Below are 23,454 nucleotides of genomic sequence, written 5' to 3'. Positions count from 1 at the left end.
TGGCTATATTAGAAAGCTACATAAAAAAAACTGATGGCTGGACATGAACGGAACAGCAGTAAACTTATAAAGCAGCACTCAACAACAGGCTGGATTATTAGCTCACTGCTGCTCTGCTGGACAGAGCCATGTTTTCTGTAGTTTGGCAAATAGACTCAGTCTTTCGTCTCTGTGCCTTGGAGCAACAATTGTCTTAATGTTCAAAAAAGATGAGGAAGCCAAAGCGTAACTATTAAGCTATTTACGCTTTGAAAGTTCAGCCACTGTCTATCAGGAAACAGATAAAAATGAAAGTAGAATATTCAGTCAAAGCACAATGTAGAGATTATTTAACAACTATTTTATATTCATAAAAATGCTCATTTGTATTAACTGTTCTCATATAACTGCCTATAATTTTACACATACAGTATATGCATAGTATATATAAATATATATGCTTTTAATTTTACATATGTATGAGCAAATTCAGCTTCGAGAACTGACAGGTATAATGTTACTACAATATAAACAAATGAACAAATCAGTGAGAAAAAGACAGTCAGAAAGAAATAAAGACATTCCACTGCACAGAAACTGAGATTTTACTCAAAAAATATTTAATTTACAAGTCTTATACAATTATACTGTTTTTTTTTTTTAACTCACATGCCACTTTAAAACAGCACACTTAAACCAGGCCTGCTTTTATTCACTAGAATTGTCTATTTGATTGTTTCATCTTCGTAAAATATTTCAATGTTGTGTAAACAAATACCACAAGTGCAATTAAAATGCTGTTAAGTGATGATATTCTACACCTATTTACATGTATAACATTTATGATGATATATAACAACATTTTTAACATAAAGGTATTTTCTATGTTACATGAATACAATAATTTAGCAAAAAATTTACTTTGGGTTATTTCATGACTCTCTCCCAGATGCACAACAATCCACTGTTTCAAATGTGGCACACAAGCATGCAAGTCATCGTTTTTAATTCATTACACACGGACTGTGTAGCTTTTATAAGGCTTAATGTTTAAGGGTTTACAAAATGTACATCAATGTTTTTCTTTTTCCAGTTTATACAGTTCAGGGTTTTTTTTAAAAGATGTGCACATACCATAAAGCAGAAAACTGCCCAATTCTGACAATCTGCACTCTGCAGAATTTAACACACAGCCAAAAAAAAAAAAAAAAACAGTTCTTAAAGCATCTTCCGGAAAAGGCTGGCATCTCAAATCAGTCCACAGCCGTCCCCAAAACATGCTCTATGTCCCCTCTTGTCTCAGTCTTCAGCATTTGGCTCAGGACTGCAGGAGGGCAGGATGGAGAGACACGCTTTTCTCCTCAACAAGAGCCGTTGTGTCTCTCTCCATCAGCGCTGCTGTTCTCGGGCACAGCTGCGTTACTCCCGGCGTCATGCCAGTCAAGGACGGGACTGCGCCCAGGGTTGGTGTGGGTTTGATGGGCACGGGCACAGCAGGCATGCTTTGGGTTCCCGGGTGATGATGGTACAGCCCCTTGACTGCCACATTGAACGGTGGGTATTCTGAGGACACCGGCTCAGACAGCATGCCCACATGGGGCCACACCGAGTTGACCATGCTGCCCAGTTGAGCAGGCACAGGATACCCGAGGTGATGCATGACCGAGGCGATGGGCAACCCACTGGCCATCACTCCTTTATAGTCTCTGCCAATCAAGCTCTCGATGGCAAACGGGTGTTTGAAGCTGCCGCTCTGCCCGCCGCCAAGCGTGTAGCTCTGGAAGTGGGAGAGCCGGTCCATGGTGCCCAGGTACTCCGGATGTCCCACGGCCAGCTTGCCCGAATGGTGGTGGGATTGGTGCAAGGCATGCTGGGCATGAGAGTGGTAGGAGTGCAGCACAGGGCCGCTCTTGCAAGCCGAATGCTCCACCCGGAGGAGCTTGAAGCGCTTGCGGCGGCGCAGGAAGCTGCCGTTCTCGAACATGTCTCCACAGTCCGGATGCAGGGCCCAGAAGCTGCCCTTTCCCGGCTGGTCGGGCCGCCGGGGGATCTTAATGAAGCAGTCGTTGAAGGAAAGGTTGTGCCGGAGCGAGTTCTGCCAGCGTTGGGTGTTCTCACGGTAATAGGGGAAACGGTCCATGATGAATTTGTAGATGTCGCTGAGGGGGAGCATCTTCTCAGAGGAGCTTTGAATGGCCATGGCGGTCAGAGAGATGTACGAGTATGGAGGCTTCTGGTCACTGTAGGAGTTCTTGCCTGGCCGAGGCATTTTTAAAAATCTCTTCAGGATCAGTCAGAAGCAAGCCAGCATATCGTCCGTGGACATTAAAAAGTAATTCAGCGCACTAATAGCCTAATTTTGATTGACTTGTTTGTTTGTTTTTTATGTTTACAGCTGCTTTATAAGACGCTAGTCACGAAAACATCACACAAAGTTCAAAATCCACAAGAATGTAAAAGAAAACGGGACCGTTTGAAAGTTACCTGTCTAATGTTACTCCTCTCAGAGCGCGGGAAGTTCTCTCGGAGGATGCGCGCGCTCGGCTTTGACTCGCAGAGGATCCGCGACGCTTTTGTAAGAATGGCAGAGGTCCAGACCCCCCGCTTAGTTGCGTTTTATTATGATGACACTGACTTTAGGACGAATAAGGGGTAAATAGGGGGTGGGTCTGACTTCATGTGCGTTTAGTCCTACTCATCTGTACCAATCAGAAGCACAGAGCCGCGCGCTCGCTAATGAGTCTGATAATGATAACACACACTGCAAGACTAATGGCGTGAACGTGAACGATCCATACACTGTTTTTGTAGAGCACTGGAATAGTTTTAAATGTCTCGAATTCCAGAAAATCGAACTTTTATTAAGTTTAGACTTTATTCAAACAGGAATATAGTTAATATTTGCCCTGTATTGTTCACAGTGATTTAATTTTTGATGCACGGTAAAACTTATAAAATGAAAAATAGTGTAAATAAAGCCGTCCTATAAGAGAGTATGACCTAAATAAATATGTATGAAGAAAAGAACATTCTATTTCAAGTGCAAACCACCACAATTATTATTTATTTATATTATGAAAAGTTAGTTTTTTATCTGTTTTGTACATTGGAGTGTTTGATTTTTATTCTGTTTAGTTACTGCTAGCATTATTTGACTCTATACCCTGATAGTGATTTGTGTTCGTGTGAGTAGCACTATCCTCTGTCTCGTTACACCACAGTTGCTTAACATGTGCTGATAAACTTTAAGTCAAGGACTTCCATTATACCACTTCTGTATTATCAATATATTTGGAAATGTACAGTTATGGACTATAAATATTGAAAATAGAGTAAAAAAATTACATTTAATATTTATTTAATTTTATATATATGAGACAAAACAATTGACAGTGAGGTTTTCTCATTCTTTTCTGTTCTAGATGTTTAAACTAAAAATGAAACAGGCAACAGGGATTTACATTTAGGGGAAAAATATTTATTTGCAATACCTTCTCCAGTAGACTGTATCTTACAATTGCACTATTATTTATTAAATCAGTTCAATTTCAATTATATTTTTTTATTATTATCTTTTGAAATAAGACATATTCAATTCGTGATATTAACATACAGGATATTATGACAAGCTTCGGAAATAAATTTGGCTTTTTATTTATTTAGCCTAACTTTTAGTTTTGTGAACCACAACATTGTCCAACTTTTAAGGTCTTCTGACACAGATCTCATAACTTCTTAAGCTCATTATTGCTCAACATTTTGTGCTCACCCCTTAAGCTAAAATAAATTGTGCTAAAAATAAAAGATGAAAATATCGTTGTGGAAGATGGAGAGAGGCAGCAGAGAATGAGAGGGAGAGAAAGGGAAGACCCCAGGACAACCACATCTTCGCAAAAAAGGATAAAGGTAGGCTACCTATTCATCATTTTTCTTCCCTGAATATGATCCATCATAAACTGGATACCTTGTGTCAGAACTTGACCCCAGTAATAGACAATTGTTTCCACAATTATGATTTCACAACTCTTGAGTGATTTCAGGTGAAATAATAGTGACAGGTCGTTCAGAAGCGCACGCGTCTGCGCGCCCGTTTTTCACCGGCGCTGAGCGGAGTCAGAATCAACCTGTCAAGCTGTTTGCACTTTGCTCGTATTTCACAAGGATAAACGCTTCCTAACCGTAACCCGCGAGAACAGGTTCTCCGGTAAACAGAACAACAAAAGCGCCGCCGCTCTTGCGCGGCCAGATGTCACGGTACGGTCCCGCCAGGCGCCCTCTTTACGCGGTTCCCGGCGGGTCGCGAATACATTACATTAATTAAGCCTACAGTGATTTACCTTCCTGAGAGAGATGTCCAACAATATAATTAAAGGCGTAGTGGTTATATTAGCGATGAATATTCAAAACGGTGTCAATTAATTAGCCAACAGATCTTTCTCATTATGTTCCTGAAGAGCTCCGGTGTTTCTCTAGTTTAAAGGGTCACCGGCGAACGAGACGCGCGCGTGCATATTTCACACCCAGCGCCATTATGTCCCGCGCTTAATGTCTTTTGAAATGCAACTTGAGCGCCAGACCGCTGTCGAATAACTTGTGTTTAGAAGCGCCTTTGACACCCGGATCACGCGGCGCGCTTGGCACCGGAAGGCCCCTGCGAGGCTGCTGCGGGAGCGCGCGCGTTCCTCCTCACCGTGTTGTTTAGATCAATATTAAACCTGCTCCCACAAAGCGCGGTGTTAAGTAGACAACACGCTGATATGCATAGGAAATTAATTAGACGGTTTTCGCTGCATTCAACTCCTGGACAAATAACAACTTGTAAAGTGCACCTTCTGGGCATATTGAACATATGCTGGAATTAGCCTTAATTGACTAATTACATAAATTACTCATTAATTTTACAGCACATCAATTATAAAAGATATATCAATTAATTTTGCATAAATTAAGGGTTGAACGTGGCAAAAGCGGAGACGGGGAGATGAGCGCGCGAGGAGGGGGTCGGCTCTGGGCCGCGAGGCGAGGGTGGGGGGGGCTCGTCTGTTTGTTCCAAGATGCTAATAATTATTTTGTTCAGCTTTGGGCGAGAGATTCTGACTCTAGTCGTACAATAGGAAATGGAGAAACCCGCAATCACGGTAGTAATAATAATATCGTTAAAGACCCCTTACTAAGCGAGCATAGTCGCGTTGCCGCAAGGACGAAGCATTTAAATCAATTAGAGTGGTCCTGTTGGGAAATGGGTCTTTGGCACCAGCAAGAGGACTTCATAGCCACCGAATGATTTATGGATGGCGATTAACATATGATCGCTTTAAGTGTGACACGGAAGTCCTCCCGTAAGTTCACTTTAATGCTCCGTTTTAAAGTTTATGAAGTCTGGATCAGTTAGGCCTATATCAGGCATATCCCTAGTCAAACTCTATAAGAGATACTTCAAGGTTTAACCCTAAGATTAGGCTTTATCCGACAATAAATGCACTCACTTCGACGACATCTTCAAGATGGCACACTTGAGGTAGATTTATATAATTGTCCTTCCTTCCCGTTGCCTCTGGTCTATATATTTATGCAGGCAAACTCATTCATCTTCCTACCTGCAGATCAGGCCGACATACACAATTGAGTACAAAAGTCATTCTCGTACTTAATATGGAATATACATTTAGGTTTTTCTGTTTGTATTTTTCCCCCTCTCTTTTGCTCGCTTCTCTCTCACTCACACATACGCATTAAATCGATCTATCTCTCTTCCCTGGTGAGAGCCTAGTGAATCGTGCAGTTGGCAGAGTCTGTCTCCTGCGCCACACACACACCCAGGGGCCCACAGTCAGTGGCCCTTACCTACCACAGCCCTTTCCCTACAGTTACTCCTTACCTTCCACAATCCAGTCCTTACTCCTTACCTGCCACAATTCATTAACTATGCATATTTCACACCTACATCAACATATTCCTGCTATTTTCAGACCTGCTGTAATCCATTCCCAACAGACCTTCGAAAATCCACTCTAGTCTTTATAAGCTAAACACACCGTAGTGAACCTTTGTCTTCCACACCGTCAGGTTATCGGTCACCATCTGTCATATATGTCTATTAGACCCTTCTTCACACTCAATCTATCTATCATTGATGATAATGATAAAAATATATATATATTGTTTAATATTAATTATATTGCATTATATTATATTAGTTATGCAAGCACTGAAGCAAGCATATTATTTAGATAATAAATAAATAAATAAGAAGAACATATTATTTAATATTATATCATAGTAAATTATAATAAAAGTTAATATTACTAGTATTATAATAATACTTGTATTTGAAGATAAAGTGGATAAAAAATCATTTTCAATACTACTAAAATGATATTTCATATTATATTAAATTCAAAGTTATTAGTAATGACATACTAGTATTTGAAGTGACATGAGAACTGCTGAGCGACAAAGCTTTGGAAAAGTAGTATTAATAGTATTTGTGGCATTATTTGAGAGGGAAAAAAAACCTTTGCTTCTTATAAGATTATATGTGACGTACCAAATTAAATTATGATATATTTATATATGTATAATAAATATATAACTTAATATGAATTGCATTAGATTGTAATATATTAATAAAAGTTAATATATACAATTGATATTAGTAATATTATTCCTAGTACTTTTATTACTATTATTACAAGCAGTACTATTATTACCAGAGTGGAGCTTTAATGGGGTGAAGAGGGAAAAGTGGTATTATTTGTGGTTTTATAATTAAGAAAAAACTACATTTGGCTGTTTTATGTAAGGATGTACTGTATGTGATTTAGTGAACCTGAAACTTTTATTAATTATTATATTATATGATCAGTAAAAATGATTAGTAATAGCAATAGTATTTGAAGCTTTTGCGGCGCTTCAATGGATGACATTGGGACGACTCCAAGCAGCAAAATTTGGGAAAAGTGGAATTATTTTGAGGTATTATTTGAGAAAGTAAGGTTTGAACATAAATAGGTCATACATTTTAAATGGATGTGATCCAATTCGTGGATGGAAAGTGTTAGGTATAGATGGTGAGAAACAGGTGAGAGCTAATTTAATTGATTTAAAACCAGAGCCAACTTAACCCAATCTCAGCCCAGCCTCATGACCATGTGTGCTACGACTAAATTAACAGTGTGTTTAACAACGCACAAGATAGGCATCCTTCCTAATGCCTTAAAGAAGTGGATGTGGATAACGACCATTTGTCGGGCTGCGAGGGCCTGGGAGTTGAAGAGATGCGGTAAGTGAAAGCCTGCTTCCTACCAGAGGGGTGTCGAGCTCTGCCCGCTATGCTTGTGGGTGGCGGGCGAGAGACATCGTCTCTCTCCAGCACCGATCTTCTCGCTCGCCCCTCTTTCGCTTCCATTCACAGCTCTCCCCCTCCAACTCTTAATGTCCCCCGTAACACTCACTGTTCTGATTTTCATAAAGTCGTTCTTCTCCCCTCGCTGCTCAGTGTGTGATACCGGGATATGTGTAAAATAAATGATGTATATAGCTGTAGGGGGAAGCCTTCCTCCCCCAGAACTACCTTAGCGTTCAGGGAACATTGAACATTAGATCCTCGTTTAGTGAATAAATAAGCATTCAACTGAATGGCAGTGTTCGTGTTGGACTTTTGTGCATATTTTACCAGAAAAGGAGCTAGGCCATTAGGGAGTTAATATCAAATAAATCTCCACTGGTCGACTGGCAGAAAGGGACCGGCGGCTCTGTAGCGCCCTGTTGGGTTACTAATGACCTGAGCGGGCTTCAAATGAAGCCGTCATATGCATGTCATTTGCAGTATGTATATATTTATATATTATCTTCTAATTGTGTTTGAGAAGAGAACAAAGCCACGAGCGCAGCATTTAGGATCAGGCCGTAAATGCTTTACAAAAGACTAAATAAGCTTGCTTTGATTAGTGCATTAAAGTGTGTGTGTGTGTGTTCACTGTATGTGTTAGTGCAGATGACAGAATGATACTTATTCAGTCAAGTGTGACAATAACCACGGAAGATCGCAGTGCTTCAGAAAGCTTTAAAACACTCTAAGCTAAGACAGTATTTCTTTACCAATGTATGAACACTTTGGAATACCAATAATACCTTATCTAATTAAATATAATCAATACATTTGATAAGCAATCAAAGGTCAATTCTATTTTGTCTAAATAAATGACAAAATAATCTGAAAATTAAAGCCAATCGTCATCAAATGAATTTTGGGCATCAACATTATAATATTATAGTATGAAAAATGGATTAAATTAGCATTGCATTATTAGTGTTTTTAAAGATTAAAGGAAAAGTTCAGCCAAAAATGAAAATTAATATGCTCACTCTCACATAAATCCATTCCAAGCCCATAAGAGTTTTTGTTCATCTTTGTAACACAAATAAATATATTTTTAAATACTCTCATTTTTAATACTCTGCATTGAAAGTCTATAATCAAGTCATCCTTATGATTTGAGTGGTATGAACCAAAGTCATCATGACTGCTTTATAAACAGATTCAATTTAGGATTTTATTCATACATAAACATTGCTCTATGCACACATACATAGAGTTCATTAAATATGGTAAACAGAAGTGCAAATGTGCGCACTAAGCTTAAAGATGTTGACTTTCAATGAATGGCCAAAAATTGGGTCTGAAACAGGGTGAGTACATGATAACAGATCTTCATTTTTAAATAAGAGTTATATGACAGTAAAAGTAATCTAAATGTAAAAACAGTAAATGAGCATGTACAATATCAACCAATACTGATGGACTGCTGTGTATTCCTGACTAAAAGACATAATCGGGATCATCTTCGCTGCATGTTAATTTATTAACTTTTCACTCAGTAGACGCAAATTCTACTTGACAACAGTCAGTCACCCACTCTTTAAAGAAAACCTACAAGTTTTTCCTTTCTTCTTCTTGCAGCTAATTAAAACTTAAGAAAAAAATCAAACAATGAGGCCTAGTTCTCTGTGGAGCTTTGGAGCCATCTGGAGCACTCGCAGCCCCTCTCGTTTCTCTCCGTCTTACTGCCTGTGAAATTAAATATGCTCTAGAGAAACGGCTTAGTGAATAGTGTTGCACTCTCAAATAAAATTAGCCAGCGATTTTGAAACAACCAGGCCTACTAAAACAACATAGCTTAATTAGTTACAGTCAAACTATGACTATGTACACAGCACACACTGCGTAATGTAGGACTACTGCGATTGATAACTATTCCAGTCCTTTAAATGATTATTGCGTCAGTGCGTTACGGGGTGATTAACCAACAATTTGTTTTTTTCCTGTACACAGTCATCCTTCCTTTCTGAAGAAAATGTTTACAGCATGTCGGCTTGAATCCCTATGTAAATTCATTACAATATTTATAAAAGAGAGAGATATTCACCTTTACAAAGAGTAAAGTTCATTTTAATCTGGTAATTGTAAATGAATAGCTAGCAGCACATTTGTGTGTACAAAAAGAGCTCATTCAGATTGGTGACATTTAGCATCATTAGCATTGTAGCATGCACTCCAGGCAACAGAAAGTCTCAGTCTAATTTAAACTTTTAAACCTTTACTCTTTTTTTCCATTCTTACAGATAGATAAAAATCTCATAAAAGCAAAAAGCGGGGCACATATTATGATGGGAGCAAATCTGAGGTTTGAAGCTAACCATGGTCCAGTAATTAGCATGTGCAGGCGCTGCGTTGGTTAGCAGTCCTCGTGCTGAGGAGTTGATGAACTGTGCTAGAGATAAAACCCTGGAGCCACACACAAATAAATCTGTCATTTCACACGTTATCATATTCATGAGCGTGTGAGTCTGGGTTTGTATCTCTCTTTGTGTGTGTGTGTGTGTGTGTGTGTGTGTGTGTGCGTAGCACATTACAGATGTTACAATAAGCCTACTTGTGTGTCTCAAATGTGCTAGCTATTTGGGAAACGATTGCTTTTCAGACCAGAAGTTTTTGGGTATTTTTTTCCCCGGGAGTGAGTCTACATGCTGCTAGTGTTTTTGCCGTTTGGGCGAAAATGAGCGAAGAGCTAACGATGTTTGTCGTGTGTCTCCAAGCCGCCTGTTTGTTTATGCTAGGCCAGTTCTGCCCAGTGCTGCCTGTAAATAATTACCCACCCTAATTATGGCCTGGAGTTAGCAAGCGCGCTAAATGCTTTTCTGATGAGTACTGCCCTGGGTTAGCAGGTGCTGGGTGGCCCTCCTAGGGACTCAGATTGAAGAGGGGGACCATATTCCTCCCTCGGGTCCCACAGGCGAATGGGTCGTGTCGCTTAAACATACCCCTGAAGAATAATGTGTTTTACGCAGGGGGGGGGGGGGGTTCTCCGCACTTTCGGAGGTGGGGGGCGGGCATTGTATTGTGTGCAGCTGGCCCCTAGTGTGAGATCCATTACGCTGGCCTAAAGATCGCCTTGTTTTAAGGACCTTTGTCATTAAGATGCGTCTTGCTGAAAGAAATCAAAATAAAGTGCTGAAGTTAGCTGGATTGGTGGTGACAATCAGGGGAAACATGCAATTGAACTTGACAGACAGTGATCAATAATTCGATTTTTTCATTATTATTATTAAAATGTCACATTAGACAATACTTTGAGGTGTCCTTGTTATATGTTACATGTACTTAATGTACTATTATGCATAATTACATGCAAGTAACCCTAAGCCAAACCCTAATCCTAACCCTAACCCTTTAAAGATAGTGATAAATATTTCAAATTTTCATTATTATTAAAATGCCACATTATTTTTAAATAATTTTTATTATTAAAAACCAGTTCTTTGAGTTTCATGGGAGGGTGAATAGTTTTGATTCAGCTGGAAACCGATTCAATTCAGTCTCATTAGATTTGGATTGTGTGATTCATTTGGGTGTACTTCAGTTAAAGTGAAAATTTTGCCTAAATTTGCAGAAATTAATTCTCTCTGCGTTAATGCTTTGTAAATTATACAGGGTGGTGTTTCAGACTAATTTAAACTATTTATTAAATGTACTGGCGCATTTGAGTCACTAGTTATGGTAATCGAGTTAAGGCTCATTCACATAATTACTATTAAACTATTAAAGTTAACTATTGACTATTAAACATTAACTATTATCAAAATAGAAAAAAAAATAACATTGGGTGGGGACTTAGTTCCATCCATTGGCTCTTGATTGGATTTTGAGATGTGGGCGTTGAAGGGGCGGGGTTTAATCAGATTAAATGATTGGAGAAGTCACCAGAGAGAATCATGTTTTCTCCATGGAAGATTCACTTATGACATTTTGATGACAAAAGGAATTCATTCACAGTTTTAACAATTATTTAGAAATATATATTTAAAAAATATATATATATAACGATAACTATATTAGCTGCTGAATTCCAGGGGAAAATAAAATCAAAATTGCTCAAAAATTGCGTTTCTATGGCCAAAGCATTCCACCTCAGTCAAAATCGCATCACAATCCGATGACTTTCTTTATCTCATAAAGTCAGAATTATGAGATAAAATGTCACAATTAGTTTTTTCTTTAATCCATGGCAGAAATGAGCTACTATTCTCATAGAATTATTCAAACTTATTAATAGTTATAGTCAATATAGTAAATTATAAATTGTCTTTTTTTTTTTTTTTTTTGCCATGACCAACTCCAAAAATGGTTACTGCTGTAACCACCCTGACTTATTTTTGCAATTATCCATGTTTTAAGTATTTGACAAGCTGGATGTATCAAAAGTTTATTCCAAAAACAACTGCACTACAACTGATAAACACACGCCGTTAAATCTGAAAATAAATCTCGACGTAAAACCCACAATGGTGTCAAGCTCTAAAATACTTTTACAAAGACATGCTGAACTCCGTCTTGGTGGAGGGGTTGGACAGGGGGGCAGCTTGTGTGTGCCATCACGAGTGCTGTGTGTGTCTTGTAGCATGTCGCATCAAACTTTTACCCCCCACGGACGCGCTCAGTCTGTCTCCCAAACTTGCGCAGACTTGCATTATGTCAGCTCGCGCTTTGCCACCCCATTTGCTGTAGCTGTACTGCTGTGAGCGCAGACAGACTTATCAATCAAACCCGGCTTGATGGATTCTTCAGAACGATGGAACGATCGCCTCAGAAGAGCTGCGGAGTCTCGGAGCGCTTTTTTCTTTGACATAAGGGTATGCAAAGAGTGTAAATGGATGAACGGTTGATTGATTCTCGCCAGCGATGTTGTTGACAGCAGGAAATGTGTTTTGCATTGACTGTGTTTGCATGGGAATTTGCACGGGGCATGAGTTATCGAGCAGGAGTTTGGACCTTAGGCGATTCTACATAACGATGGCAGGTCGGAGACGCCGAAATTCACTGTTTAACAGCCGTTACCTGTGGAGGGCCCGCAGAGAGAGCGCGCACAACCGCAACAAAACAAAACATTACATATTTAGAAAGGTTATAAGGCAGAAGAAAAATATTTTGCTCTTGCAAAAACACAAGTGTCGTCGGTTAATGGAGATTTATCATTTAAATAGTTTTAAGGGTGGCCCCTCTCACCCTCAGCCCCAATGCATACCATAGTGGGCCCCCACATCACAGGGCCCCGTCCGCCTGACCACGGCCCCGCGTCTAGGTGTCATCATTACTAAAGAGCTCGTGTTTGAAAGAGTGATACTAAGAGGGGTATTAAGACTAGATATTGTCAGAGCTCTCATCAGGGTATCTGTAGTGAAAAACGACCCTGTCCTAGAGATGGTAATAACGCAATGGATGCACACAGTTTTCCTGTCAGCTTTACTTTATTTTTTTCACACTCTCTTCCTAACTCCCTGCCTTCCTACCAACCTCTCCATTTATCTGTGTCTGTCAGTAGTTCCTGTGGAATTACCTACAAGGACATGAAACTAAATACACAAATGAAATAGTTTTTTTGTGGCTTTTCTGTATAAAATTTGCTACTTCTGAGTGTCATTCACCACACAATAAACTTTAAACTATTGTAATTTTTCGTGACTCTTACTAAAAATTATTTTTTTCTAGATATTTAGGTGACAACATCTTCATGTCCCTTCATCACCAGTGAATGCTAGTATTTTTATTGTGTTTACTTGATCATCCGAAGTATATAAAACCACAAAATGTCCACGAAATCTGCAGTGAACAAAATAGGACTAAAAAAATAAACAACGCTTGTCTTCATCCTAAAACAGGAGTACATAAGTGCATTTTTAATAAAGAAATGACATAACAAGCCTTCATTATGATTATGTGAACGTAAACAAGATTTGAAATAATGTTACTTTAACTGCATTTCAAACAAAGTTACTTAAAACTTTGAGGGAATATGGTACATTCCACGATAAACACATAAATAAGAGGTTTTAGCAATTGCGCTACGCACACACGTTCAAAAACAATCAAATTTTGTTTCTGATCATTTCAAAAGTCATAAAAATGCGATAGACACTCTAGCATTAAAGTTAAAAAAAGCAAACACGACGGCATGTGTGATTAGCCTCTCCTTCAAACACGAAATAATCGTTGTAGACACTTTTTCACTTCTATTCAAAACACACATGGGGGTCCCATTACTTCGCTCTAAAGCTTCTTTAAAAAAAGTGTTCAAAAGCAACCATGAAGAAGAACAAAAAAAAAATCCATTCTCTAGAGACAAACAAAACCATTAATTAAAACAAGCTCTCAGACATCAATCTCTCCGCCTGTCACAAAATTATCATAATCTGGCAATGTTAAGAGTCTGTAGAGTAAACAGTTAATTTAGAGGAGTATTAATCAAAAAGTCTGGCTCTCTGTACCCCCTCTGTGCTGTGGCACTCATACTTTTTCATCTAGCGCACTTTGTACACTTTGCACAGAGAGGGGGTAACTTTTAATGCACTTCTTCAGGTGTGTACTTCTAGGACAACGGTAATATTCACGAATTCCACGTTACCTTCAAGTATTCAACCTGAGAGTTGTGTGTGACCTCCAATGTATCTTAATTGCATGATATGTTCATAAATGGATGTATTTTGTGAGCAGAATGTCAGTATTTACCACCCATGATGTACAGATGATGGAAGACAAATGAAACACACAACTTACACAGCTTACGTCCTGAGGTATCAGGGCTGGTTTTTCCAGAACTGTGTCATTAAAGCCATAATCATGAGCTGTGGTGATCACTTGGGTGACACAGGTTCGATTCTGGCATTCTGTCTTGATCCAATCTCCTTTCATTCTCCATGTTCTCAGTCTATTAAAAAAGACAATAGAAGATGTAGTCAAAAAAATTAGACGGTCACACTATAGTTTGGGGAATAATTCTAACTATTAACTAACTATTAACTTCAGTTTTCGCCTCTGTAAACTGTTAATTTGCTGCTTATTAATAGTTAGAAGTTAAATTTAGGTATGGAGTAGGATTAAGGGATCTATTATGGTCATGCAGAATAAGGCATTAATATGTGCTTGATAAACAGTATGCTAATAAATAACTTTAATAGTAAGAATTCATCCCTAAACTAAAGTGTTATCCATTAAACAAATCTACCAGGAACTTTTGCCCTGTCTATAATCAGCAACATAAATCATCTGTGATTTCTATAACATTTTATACCTTAAACTATAACAGTATTTTCATATTCATCAAGAAAGAGATATCCAAAATCCTGTAAAAACCTTCAACGCTAATGTGTCCACAAAATGAAACGGTTTTGAACTTGGCTTTATCCGATGTTCAGTTTTCTGTTCTGGAAATGTATGCAAATCAGTACATAAATATGCAAATATAATACCTCATTTGCATATTTAAACTTGCCATACAAAACTATTGTCTTCATTTACTGCGATCAATCAGCTGGGGAAAGTACGATCGTATCTGTTCCTTAAAACAAATCCCCTATTCACCTCTTTTTTTGTCTCACATTGTCTGCTTAAACCCCGCATCACATTCTGTTGTGCTTAGGTGCTCACATGGGTGATGCAGGTTCGAATCCGGCTTGCAACCTGTCAAGATCCAATTCCCCAGCTCTCTCCATGATCTCTGTTGAATAAACAATTTGAGATGTAGTCAAAACAATAAAGAAATCTACGGAGGACGTGCTGTAGCTGCAGTAAGAGGCGAGCGGGGCCGAGACGAACAGATGGTGAGAGACTATCATAGCAGTTGAAGGTTTATTCACAGGTGTGTTTGAGGAGTCAGTGTGTGTGTATGAGGGGAACTAAGAGAGAACTGGAGAGATGGGGGGCACTGCTGTTGTAATAATGTTGGAGTGGGTGTATAATGTGAGTTTACAAGCTGTTAATCTCTCCTGTGTAGCTGTGTTTAAATGTGTTTATGCTTCATTAAGCATGCATTACCTGCTTCATTGCTGCTGTGTTGCAGCCACAGCCAGCGAGTCTCACGCTCTGAGAGTGTGGATGTGTGAAGTTCATCGCTCTTACAGACTGACCCGGCCCTGACAGGACGCTTGCTCCTCTGAGGTACTAAGAAACTTGCTTTAGTTTCATTGGTGCAGTGTGGAAGGGTGAAATGAGAATGGGTAATTAATGACAGAGTTTTTGAGTGAACCGGCGAGTTGCGGCTGGGTTGTTCTATGGAAATGTCCATTTTTTCTGTCCCTAGCCTTTATGGAAATATTACACTCGTTTTATTTTGAGGTCAAAAATAGGTTTTTCTACCATTTAAAATACAAAAATGTATTCATAACTATTAAATATATGATGTATATGAACAAAATGCCAATTAAAACTTCTAAAATATATAATGATAGTAGTGGTCCCCTCGAGTTGTGTCTCTGTATTGTTACCGTTAGACTAAAATCATTTATTTTTGACCACTATTTCTACTACTTCTACCCATTTCCCAAAGATCTATAAAAAAAGGCCCAAGATAAGTCCACCGTCTTTTTTCAGTTATCAGAAATGTTCTCATTTAGCTCCTGATTTCTCATGAAGCTTTTAGTTGAAGTCACTGGTATGACCTACTTTGTAAAATACTAGAACACAATTGGATGAAACTACTTAATTTAGTGAGTATACCATGACTGACAACATGTGGTATGATATCTTGCTGCAGACATTTAGTAAAATGCATTTTTCATGAAAATTGTCACTGGTGTTAGCTTTCTTTTCGGTAACACCAGTGAAGATCAGTTTATGTTTATGTTTTTTTACTAACTGCTTTCACTAATTGATAAATGTATGCCAAATGTAGTCTCTAACAATTATAGTTGAAGAATAAGGATCTTTGGTCTTATGTATGTCACTGGTGATTCATTGTGTGTGTGTATGTGTGTTTTCTGTCACATTAAATAAAATGTTTCACATGTGACATGATAATAATTTGACATCCATTGAATTCTGCTACACTCAAGATTTAAGATAAAAGTAAAATATAAGATAACAATAAAAATATACAGTTTGTTTCTATCTATACTCTGAAGTTCTTTTCTTTTTCTTCCTATTTTCTATAACATTTAGATTTTTTTAATGAAGAGATTGTTCATATTACATCCACTTGATTTGTATTTTTTCCACCTTTTTTATGCCATAGCTGATTATTGATTTATAGTTTTTACGGCGTTAAGCACAGTGTTATGTAATACTGGATCATTGTAGTTATGTATAAATGCTTAATTACATCATTTACAGGATGCTTATTGTGAGGAAAATATGTTTTTGTCTTATTTAATTAAAGCTTGAAAAAAATATGGTTATATCCAACATGGCTAACAGAGAATAGAATAGGCCTAATTTTGCAGTTAAGATTTTAACATGTGAATTGTTTTTTGTTTTTTAGGTTTTAATCGGTTAAATTATAATTTACAGGTGACAATATTTTAATTTTGATGGATATCAATGGTGTCATTATCTCTTCTGAGAATTTTTTTTCTTTTTACAAAATTTGGCATAAACATTATTAGTGTTAAAAGTGTACCAAAAGCTAAATGAACTGCAACCTTATTTTTGCATATAACTGAATTAATTAATTCAAATATAAGTATGTAGCTATAACAGGTTTTGTGCATCTCCAGACACAAATGTTTTGAGATTGCAAATATGTTTTTAGATTTTTTAGTAGATAAATGAATAAATGTAGTTTAAGATTTAATGCAAGGAAAACCTACTATATAAAAGAGTGTGTAAGAGTCTGGTGTCACAGACGCAAAGGATAAAAAGAATGATTGAAGGCACAGCCCTGTCTACTCCTCCAGACAAATGGCGACACCTTGTGGCCACTGACTAAAAGCCATGCCTTTCCCATAGAAAACAATGGATTTAACCTCTATGCAGTTCGGACAGTTGAAACTCACTGAGAAATTGCAGAAGTACATTATTTGTTATTTGAGGACATAAATACTGATTTTAAATAATAATTTATCAATTATAAACGTTCACATACAATTATTTAATCATTTAAATTCATACTGAAGCTATTTATACAGTGAGGTAATTCAATATATTATAGAATGTAATAGAACGTGAATGTAAAGTAAATTAAGGTATTGAAAAATCACGATATCTGACCTTTTATACACATTTTTGTCACATGACGACAGGCAGCATGAGTTGGGAAGCTCTGTGGGGTTTTACTTTATTATTCCTTCCATCGTTTACGAACGGACCAAAAAAAATCGAATTATATTTTTGTCATCTCACTTAAATCGTACTAGCTGAATTATTAAATTGTACACAAAATACGAATGATTGGTTTAAATTTGCTATTCTATTTGTTTTAGTAAAAATTGTAGGACTTTTATTTCGAATGTATGCTAAGGGAAATACGTCAGCGAAGGTCGTTGGGAAAAACCAGAGCCGTTGCTGTGTGATGATGATGAGTGCGACACACAGTTGACCCGCCGGTCACGGTACAGACTGGTTATATCACCTCTTCGTTTCAATCCAAGAGTCACGACAGCTGGGATCGAAACCTAAAGGCTCCTCGCTATAAAGCTGCCATTTCCTGTGGTAACGGGCACATTAGATACGAGAGAAGTGTCTAGAATCAGCAGGTCACTGTCCGGTAAACACCGGGAGACGCGTCGACATGAGGAGTTTACCGTATTTCTGCCGGGGACAGGTGGTCCGCGGATTCGGCCGGGGAAGCAAAGACCTTGGCATCCCAACAGGTGAGACTACCGAGAAAAGAAATAGCTAGCGTTGATCCACAGAGACTATTTCTGAGAACATTTACTGGAACTTCTTTCTGTGGGAGAGAAAGAGGAAGAGACCAGACTGTGTGTCAGTAGATATTATTCACTTTTATTAAAAAAAAGGACCCAATTAAAATTATACTGTGACTGAGATAACGTTACATTCTGATTAACCCACACGTGAATCATTTAAGTATTAAAACACGTTGTTAATTATTTGACTTTCTTTACACTCAATAAGTGATCAGTTCCTTTGGATGTCATACGAGGAAAGTGTTATGAAGTTTGAATCTTGCTTGAAATTAAACCGCTTCAATTTAATATTCAGTTAAACACCACACTCTTGTTATTAATGTTATCTTTAACTGAAGCTCTGGATAAATTAATAACTGTCTTACTACATGATTCTGTAAACTGCTTTATTCTGATTGGCCAGGCACGACGCTCCGTGTAGGGCCCGCCCATTTTTCAGTGGCCTTGGTTCCCAATTCATTTTTCCCATAGAGATTTTATAGAAAGGAACCATACTAACCTGCTACAAGGTGAATCTTAACATTACAAACTTTGATTTGAAACAAAAGGTACTTGAAATTTGACAAAATGGCTAAAGTACAAACCTTTGTACTTAACCGCTTTAATGAAGCATTGTAAATGACCGTTTTTTAATGATTTAAAGATGTACATTTTATAGAGATGGGGATAAACAATATATTGTGGGTTTATTGTAAAATATGAGTATTAAGTGTACTAATATTTTCCGTAAGTAGTTTGAGAGTGCTGGGAAACTGACTTCATTTGCAGTGGATTTCTCTGTAGAATCATGGGTAATGTAGTTTTTCAACAAGAAATGTGCAGTTAATAATGCAGTTGGTGGCTTCTACAAAAAATATACCATTGATTAACAACCCTAATAGTGTGTCTTGAACAGTATTGTTCAAAATCTGTTACCCTATGGAGGTAATGAATGGGTTTTTTACTTCTGGAAGCCAACTGCTGTACTCTTATCACCAGATTGGATATTTCATCACAGCCCATGGCAACACTACTTCTGTGTCTCTCTATCATGTTTTTTGTATCGACACTAGTGATGCCTGAATCGTTCTGCTGATACTGGAATTCGTGATCACATTTTTGCATATTTTCAAGAACTTGCACTTTAAAATGCATAAGGTTTTCTGTTTTTATTTGAAAATGATATTGTGTGTTTATGTGCGTGTATTTTTATTTGGTAAGTAGCAAAGTATTCTCTGATAATAAATGGCTGTATATTTAATATCTCTTGCTTTAAGTTTTTGTACATCTGTTGCTCTGAAGAGATCAGGTCTCAAATGTAATGTTCTGATTAAAGACAGCAACATGAAGCCAGTAGAGCTAATGTTTTTTTTTCCCTTCCCATCCCAGCGAACTTCCCAGAGTCGGTTGTGGACAATCTCCCCGCTGACATTAGCACAGGAATCTATTTTGGATGGGCACGCGTGGATAATGGAGACATTCACAAGATGGTGATGAGCATCGGCTGGAACCCTTACTACAAAAACACGAAGAAGTCCATAGTGCGTCCATATCTATATTTCTAGTGTGCAACCATCTAAAAGCTACAGAGCTGATATCGTTGCATTCATCAAATGGTCTTATTTGATAGTGGTAGAGTTGATTTGGATGTCTCATGTCTGATATCAAATATCACATTTATCTAACAGGAAACGCATGTGATCCACACTTTTAAGGAAGATTTCTACGGTCAGATATTGAGCGTGGCCATGGTTGGCTACATTCGCCCGGAGAGAGGATTCAAATCACTTGGTAAGACATTGAGCTGAATTCTCTCCTAAATCACATGATCTCACAGACACACTCATTCTGTAACAAACTCACGGTTGTGTCTTCCTCACAGACGAGCTGATAGCAGCGATTCATAGTGACATTGAGGAGGCCAAGATGAAGCTGGACCTGCCTGAGCACTTGAAACTGAAAGAGCATAATTTCTTCAAGACGTCAGTATCGACAACAGCCAATCAGATCTTGAACGGTCATCGACTGTAACTGTCACTTTCACCATCTCCTATTTAAAGCCTGTTTATTAACATATGCAGTTTGTTGTTTTCTTTGTTAAAAGGATTTCTGTCCCCATGTGGTGCTTTGGTCAGGTGCAGGCATTATATGTATTTGTTCATACGGTATCATCGCGTAGCCCTGTTGTTTCGATATTTATTGCAAAAAGGAGGATTCAGGTTACTTGCTGGTGAATGATCACTGCGATGACAGAGCCCTTCCCAGAATCCATGATTGCCACAGATGATACTGTGGGAAAGTCAGGGAGTGTCAAAATAGAAATAAAATATTTAGATGAAGAGTTCTTCCTCAACCTTCACTTTAATTTCATTTTTGTTTAAACAAGTCAAATTGGCGTTCCTCCTCTTTGAAATAAAATGAATGCTTTTTATGGTTCTCAGAGAACCGTGCCCAGAGGTGGAAGTCCAAGGCTGAGATAAAGAGAGTTAAAGTAAAGCCTAGGTTTTGTAATATGAGTGCAAAACTGGGCAGGCGGAGAACAAACAGTGACTGAAGATAAAATTAATTAATTTAAATGGTCTTTTAAATATTTAAATTTGTACAGAAGCTCTGCATAGCAAACACTTGCTAATGTGTACATATGTATTACTAAATCTTAACCTAAAATAAAATTTTCTTTTACTCTGATATATTTAGAGTAGAGTTTTACATTTGTAAAGACACTCAAGAGTCCGGTTAGATCATGTAGGTTTACTTTCTCAATGTTGTGTTCTTGTTGAACTGATGCTAGAAACACGTGCTGCTGGTCTAGTGTTAAAGTGCAGCAATCCTCTGTACAGGGCCGGTCACAACGTTATTAGCGAAATTTCACTGGCAAAAGAAGTGTAAATTAATTGTCAGTAGTGTAGGGATGTATGTTTACACAGAAATCAGTTTCAAACCAAATTTTTGCCACTTTCAGGTCTGAGTGGCTAATCTGTGTGGGAAATGGTTTGCCCTCAAGTGAAATTCCCCATTACGTAGACTTGGATTTCGCCCGCGAAAATTCACTTTAGAACAATAAATGTGATCGCACCACTGATCGATCGATCTATCTATCTATATATATATATACACACACACACGTTCTCTATTATAGATCAGTGTATCGCACCTTAATTTAGGAATGGTAAAATTAATTAATAGTAATTAATAGTAAAACTTTACTCTTTGAAAGCTGTTTGTTAATGCTATCTTCACAATCTATATTCATCAGACTGGGCCTTTAATTGTTGAACCGCTGCTTTTGTAGATGATTGGTACTGTGTGCGTATGTTTTCAGTTTCTTTTTTCTTTTTCTTGTAGGTCAGGGCAGTGCCTTAAGTATGTGAAATATACAGTGCACAACCAAGCATTCCTTCAATGTTGATGCCTGCTTGTAAGCATTAAAAAAAATGCCTTGTGTTTTACTGTTGTCTTTTTTTTTTTTTTTTTGAAAATGCTTTCATGATGTCAGAAATAATTGACAAGGGGAATAAGAACTGGAAATAAATCATATCTAGCTCTGAATCAGTAATAAATGCTCTGTTCATTATAAATAATCTTGTCAGCAATTGGCCACTTGGTGGCTTTACTTTAACAAACAAAATCTTTTGATTATAGCCTAACTATTAAAAATGGACCAAATAAAATTAATGTTAAGAAGCTGACCTACCTGAACACTGAATTTAAAGGGATGTTTACTCAAAAATGAAAATTCTGTCATTCGCTCATCCTCAAGTTGTTCCAAATCTCTGAGCTTCTTTCTTCTGGAACACAAAATATGATATTTGGAAGAATGTTGGTAACTAAAGACATTCAACATTCTTCAAAATAGCTTATTTTGTGTTCCACAGAAGAAAATCGGACAGAAAGACATGGGGTGAGTAAATGATGATGATGACTACTATCAAGTACTAAAATGATTAAAACTATTAAAAAAAAAAAAACCCTCAAGGCTAAGTGAACCGGCTCTTATTTCCTCTTGTGCACTGTTGGTCACACAGTGCCAGGAAGATCAGCTGACATTTCAGTGAGGGTTTCCCATGCAATCGAAACAACTTCCAGTATCTAGATTTGATCTAATGGAAATCTCGTACTTTCTGTGGTTAATCCTTGGTCACATGTACACCAACATTAAAACATTTTGACATTGTGACTCAACTCAAAATGTTGAACACTAGTGTATAAGTCATTTATGTTTGAAGAATTGGTTTATGGTTAATTGTGCTAAATTCATAAAATAAATATTAAGTATAAAAACTTTCATCCAGAAGTTAAGAAAAAATAAATAAAACATTGTATAATATAGGCTGGCCTATAATTCTCTTTGGTATTCTGGCTTGCAACAGCAGTTTCTGGAGATCTACAGTGCATGTTTACATTTACATTTAGATGCTTGTAGCCAAAGCGAATTCCAAAGCTATCAGACCAATGACAAAGCAACAATATACAAGTGTTGTGACAAATCTCATTTAGCACAGTGCACATAGGGTGTTTTATATATATATATATATATATATATAAAACAGGATAGAATATACAGTGGGGCTCGAAAGTTTGGGCACCCCTTGCAGAATCACAAGACAAAAGAAAATTGCTGAAATTATTAAAATAGCCCCATTCAAAAGTTTGGGAACCCTTGGTTCTTAATGCTGTGTGCTGTTACCTGATGATCCACGACTGTCTTTCTGTTTTGTGATGGTTGTTCATGAGTCCCTTGTCTGTTCTGAACAGTTAAACTGAGAACTGTTCTTCAGAAAAATCCTTCCGATCCTGCAGATTCTTCAGTTTTCCAGCATCTTTTTGATATTTGAACCCTTTCCAGCAGTGACTGTATGATTTTGAGATATATCTTTACACACTGAGGATAATTGAGTGACTCAAACACAGCTATTAAAAAAGGTTCAAACATTCACTGATGCTCCAGAAGAAAACATGATACATTAAGAGCCGGGGGGTGAAAACATTTGGAATTTGAAGATCAAGGTAAATTGTACTTGAATTGTGTTCCAGGAAACATGCAAGTATCTTCTGTTGCTTACGAAGGGCAGAACTAAATGTAAAAAATATATATATTTCAACAAAATAAGAAAAATTTGGCTATCTTCATCGTGTTAAAAGGTTTTCACCCCACGACTCTTAATGTATCATGTTTTCTTCTGGAGCATCAGTGAATGTTTGAACCTTTTTTAATAGCTGTGTTTGAGTCACTCAATTATCCTCAGTGTGTAAAGATATATCTCAAAATCATACAAGCACTGCTGGAAAGGGTTCAAA

General features: G+C 37.6%; 2 protein-coding genes across 2 annotated transcripts; one reads left to right on the top strand and one right to left on the bottom strand.

Moving 5' to 3' along the window:
- Positions 1-577: 577 nt before the first annotated feature.
- Positions 578-2,611, bottom strand: LOC132097111 (forkhead box protein B2-like). The gene has a single exon (XM_059502735.1). The coding sequence runs from the start codon at positions 2,246-2,248 to the stop codon at positions 1,298-1,300; it is 951 nt and encodes a 316-aa protein (XP_059358718.1). The 5' UTR covers positions 2,249-2,611; the 3' UTR covers positions 578-1,297.
- Positions 2,612-17,791: 15,180 nt separating this feature from the next.
- On the top strand, positions 17,792-20,828 carry LOC132097504 (riboflavin kinase-like). Its single transcript, XM_059503247.1, has 4 exons — positions 17,792-18,120; positions 19,546-19,697; positions 19,845-19,947; positions 20,039-20,828. Exons 1-4 carry the CDS (start codon positions 18,039-18,041, stop codon positions 20,185-20,187), a joined length of 486 nt encoding a protein of 161 aa, XP_059359230.1. The 5' UTR covers positions 17,792-18,038; the 3' UTR covers positions 20,188-20,828.
- Positions 20,829-23,454: the final 2,626 nt, after the last annotated feature.

The sequence above is a fragment of the Carassius carassius genome, chromosome 21 (assembly GCF_963082965.1).
Source record: "Carassius carassius chromosome 21, fCarCar2.1, whole genome shotgun sequence".
Taxonomy (NCBI): Eukaryota; Metazoa; Chordata; class Actinopteri; order Cypriniformes; family Cyprinidae; genus Carassius; species Carassius carassius.
The sequence above is the reverse complement of the archived record's forward strand: the minus strand, read 5'-3'. Positions and strand labels throughout refer to the sequence as shown.

Excerpts from the sequence above, each read along its gene's own strand:
- LOC132097111 (XM_059502735.1), bottom strand. The coding sequence starts at position 2,248 with ATGCCTCGGCCAGGCAAGAACTCCTACAGTGACCAGAAGCCTCCATAC.
- LOC132097504 (XM_059503247.1), top strand. The coding sequence starts at position 18,039 with ATGAGGAGTTTACCGTATTTCTGCCGGGGACAGGTGGTCCGCGGATTC. Across the intron at positions 18,121-19,545 it reads AGACCTTGGCATCCCAACAG|CGAACTTCCCAGAGTCGGTT; the intron begins GTGAGACTACCG and ends TTCCCATCCCAG. Across the intron at positions 19,948-20,038 it reads GAGAGGATTCAAATCACTTG|ACGAGCTGATAGCAGCGATT; the intron begins GTAAGACATTGA and ends TCTTCCTCACAG.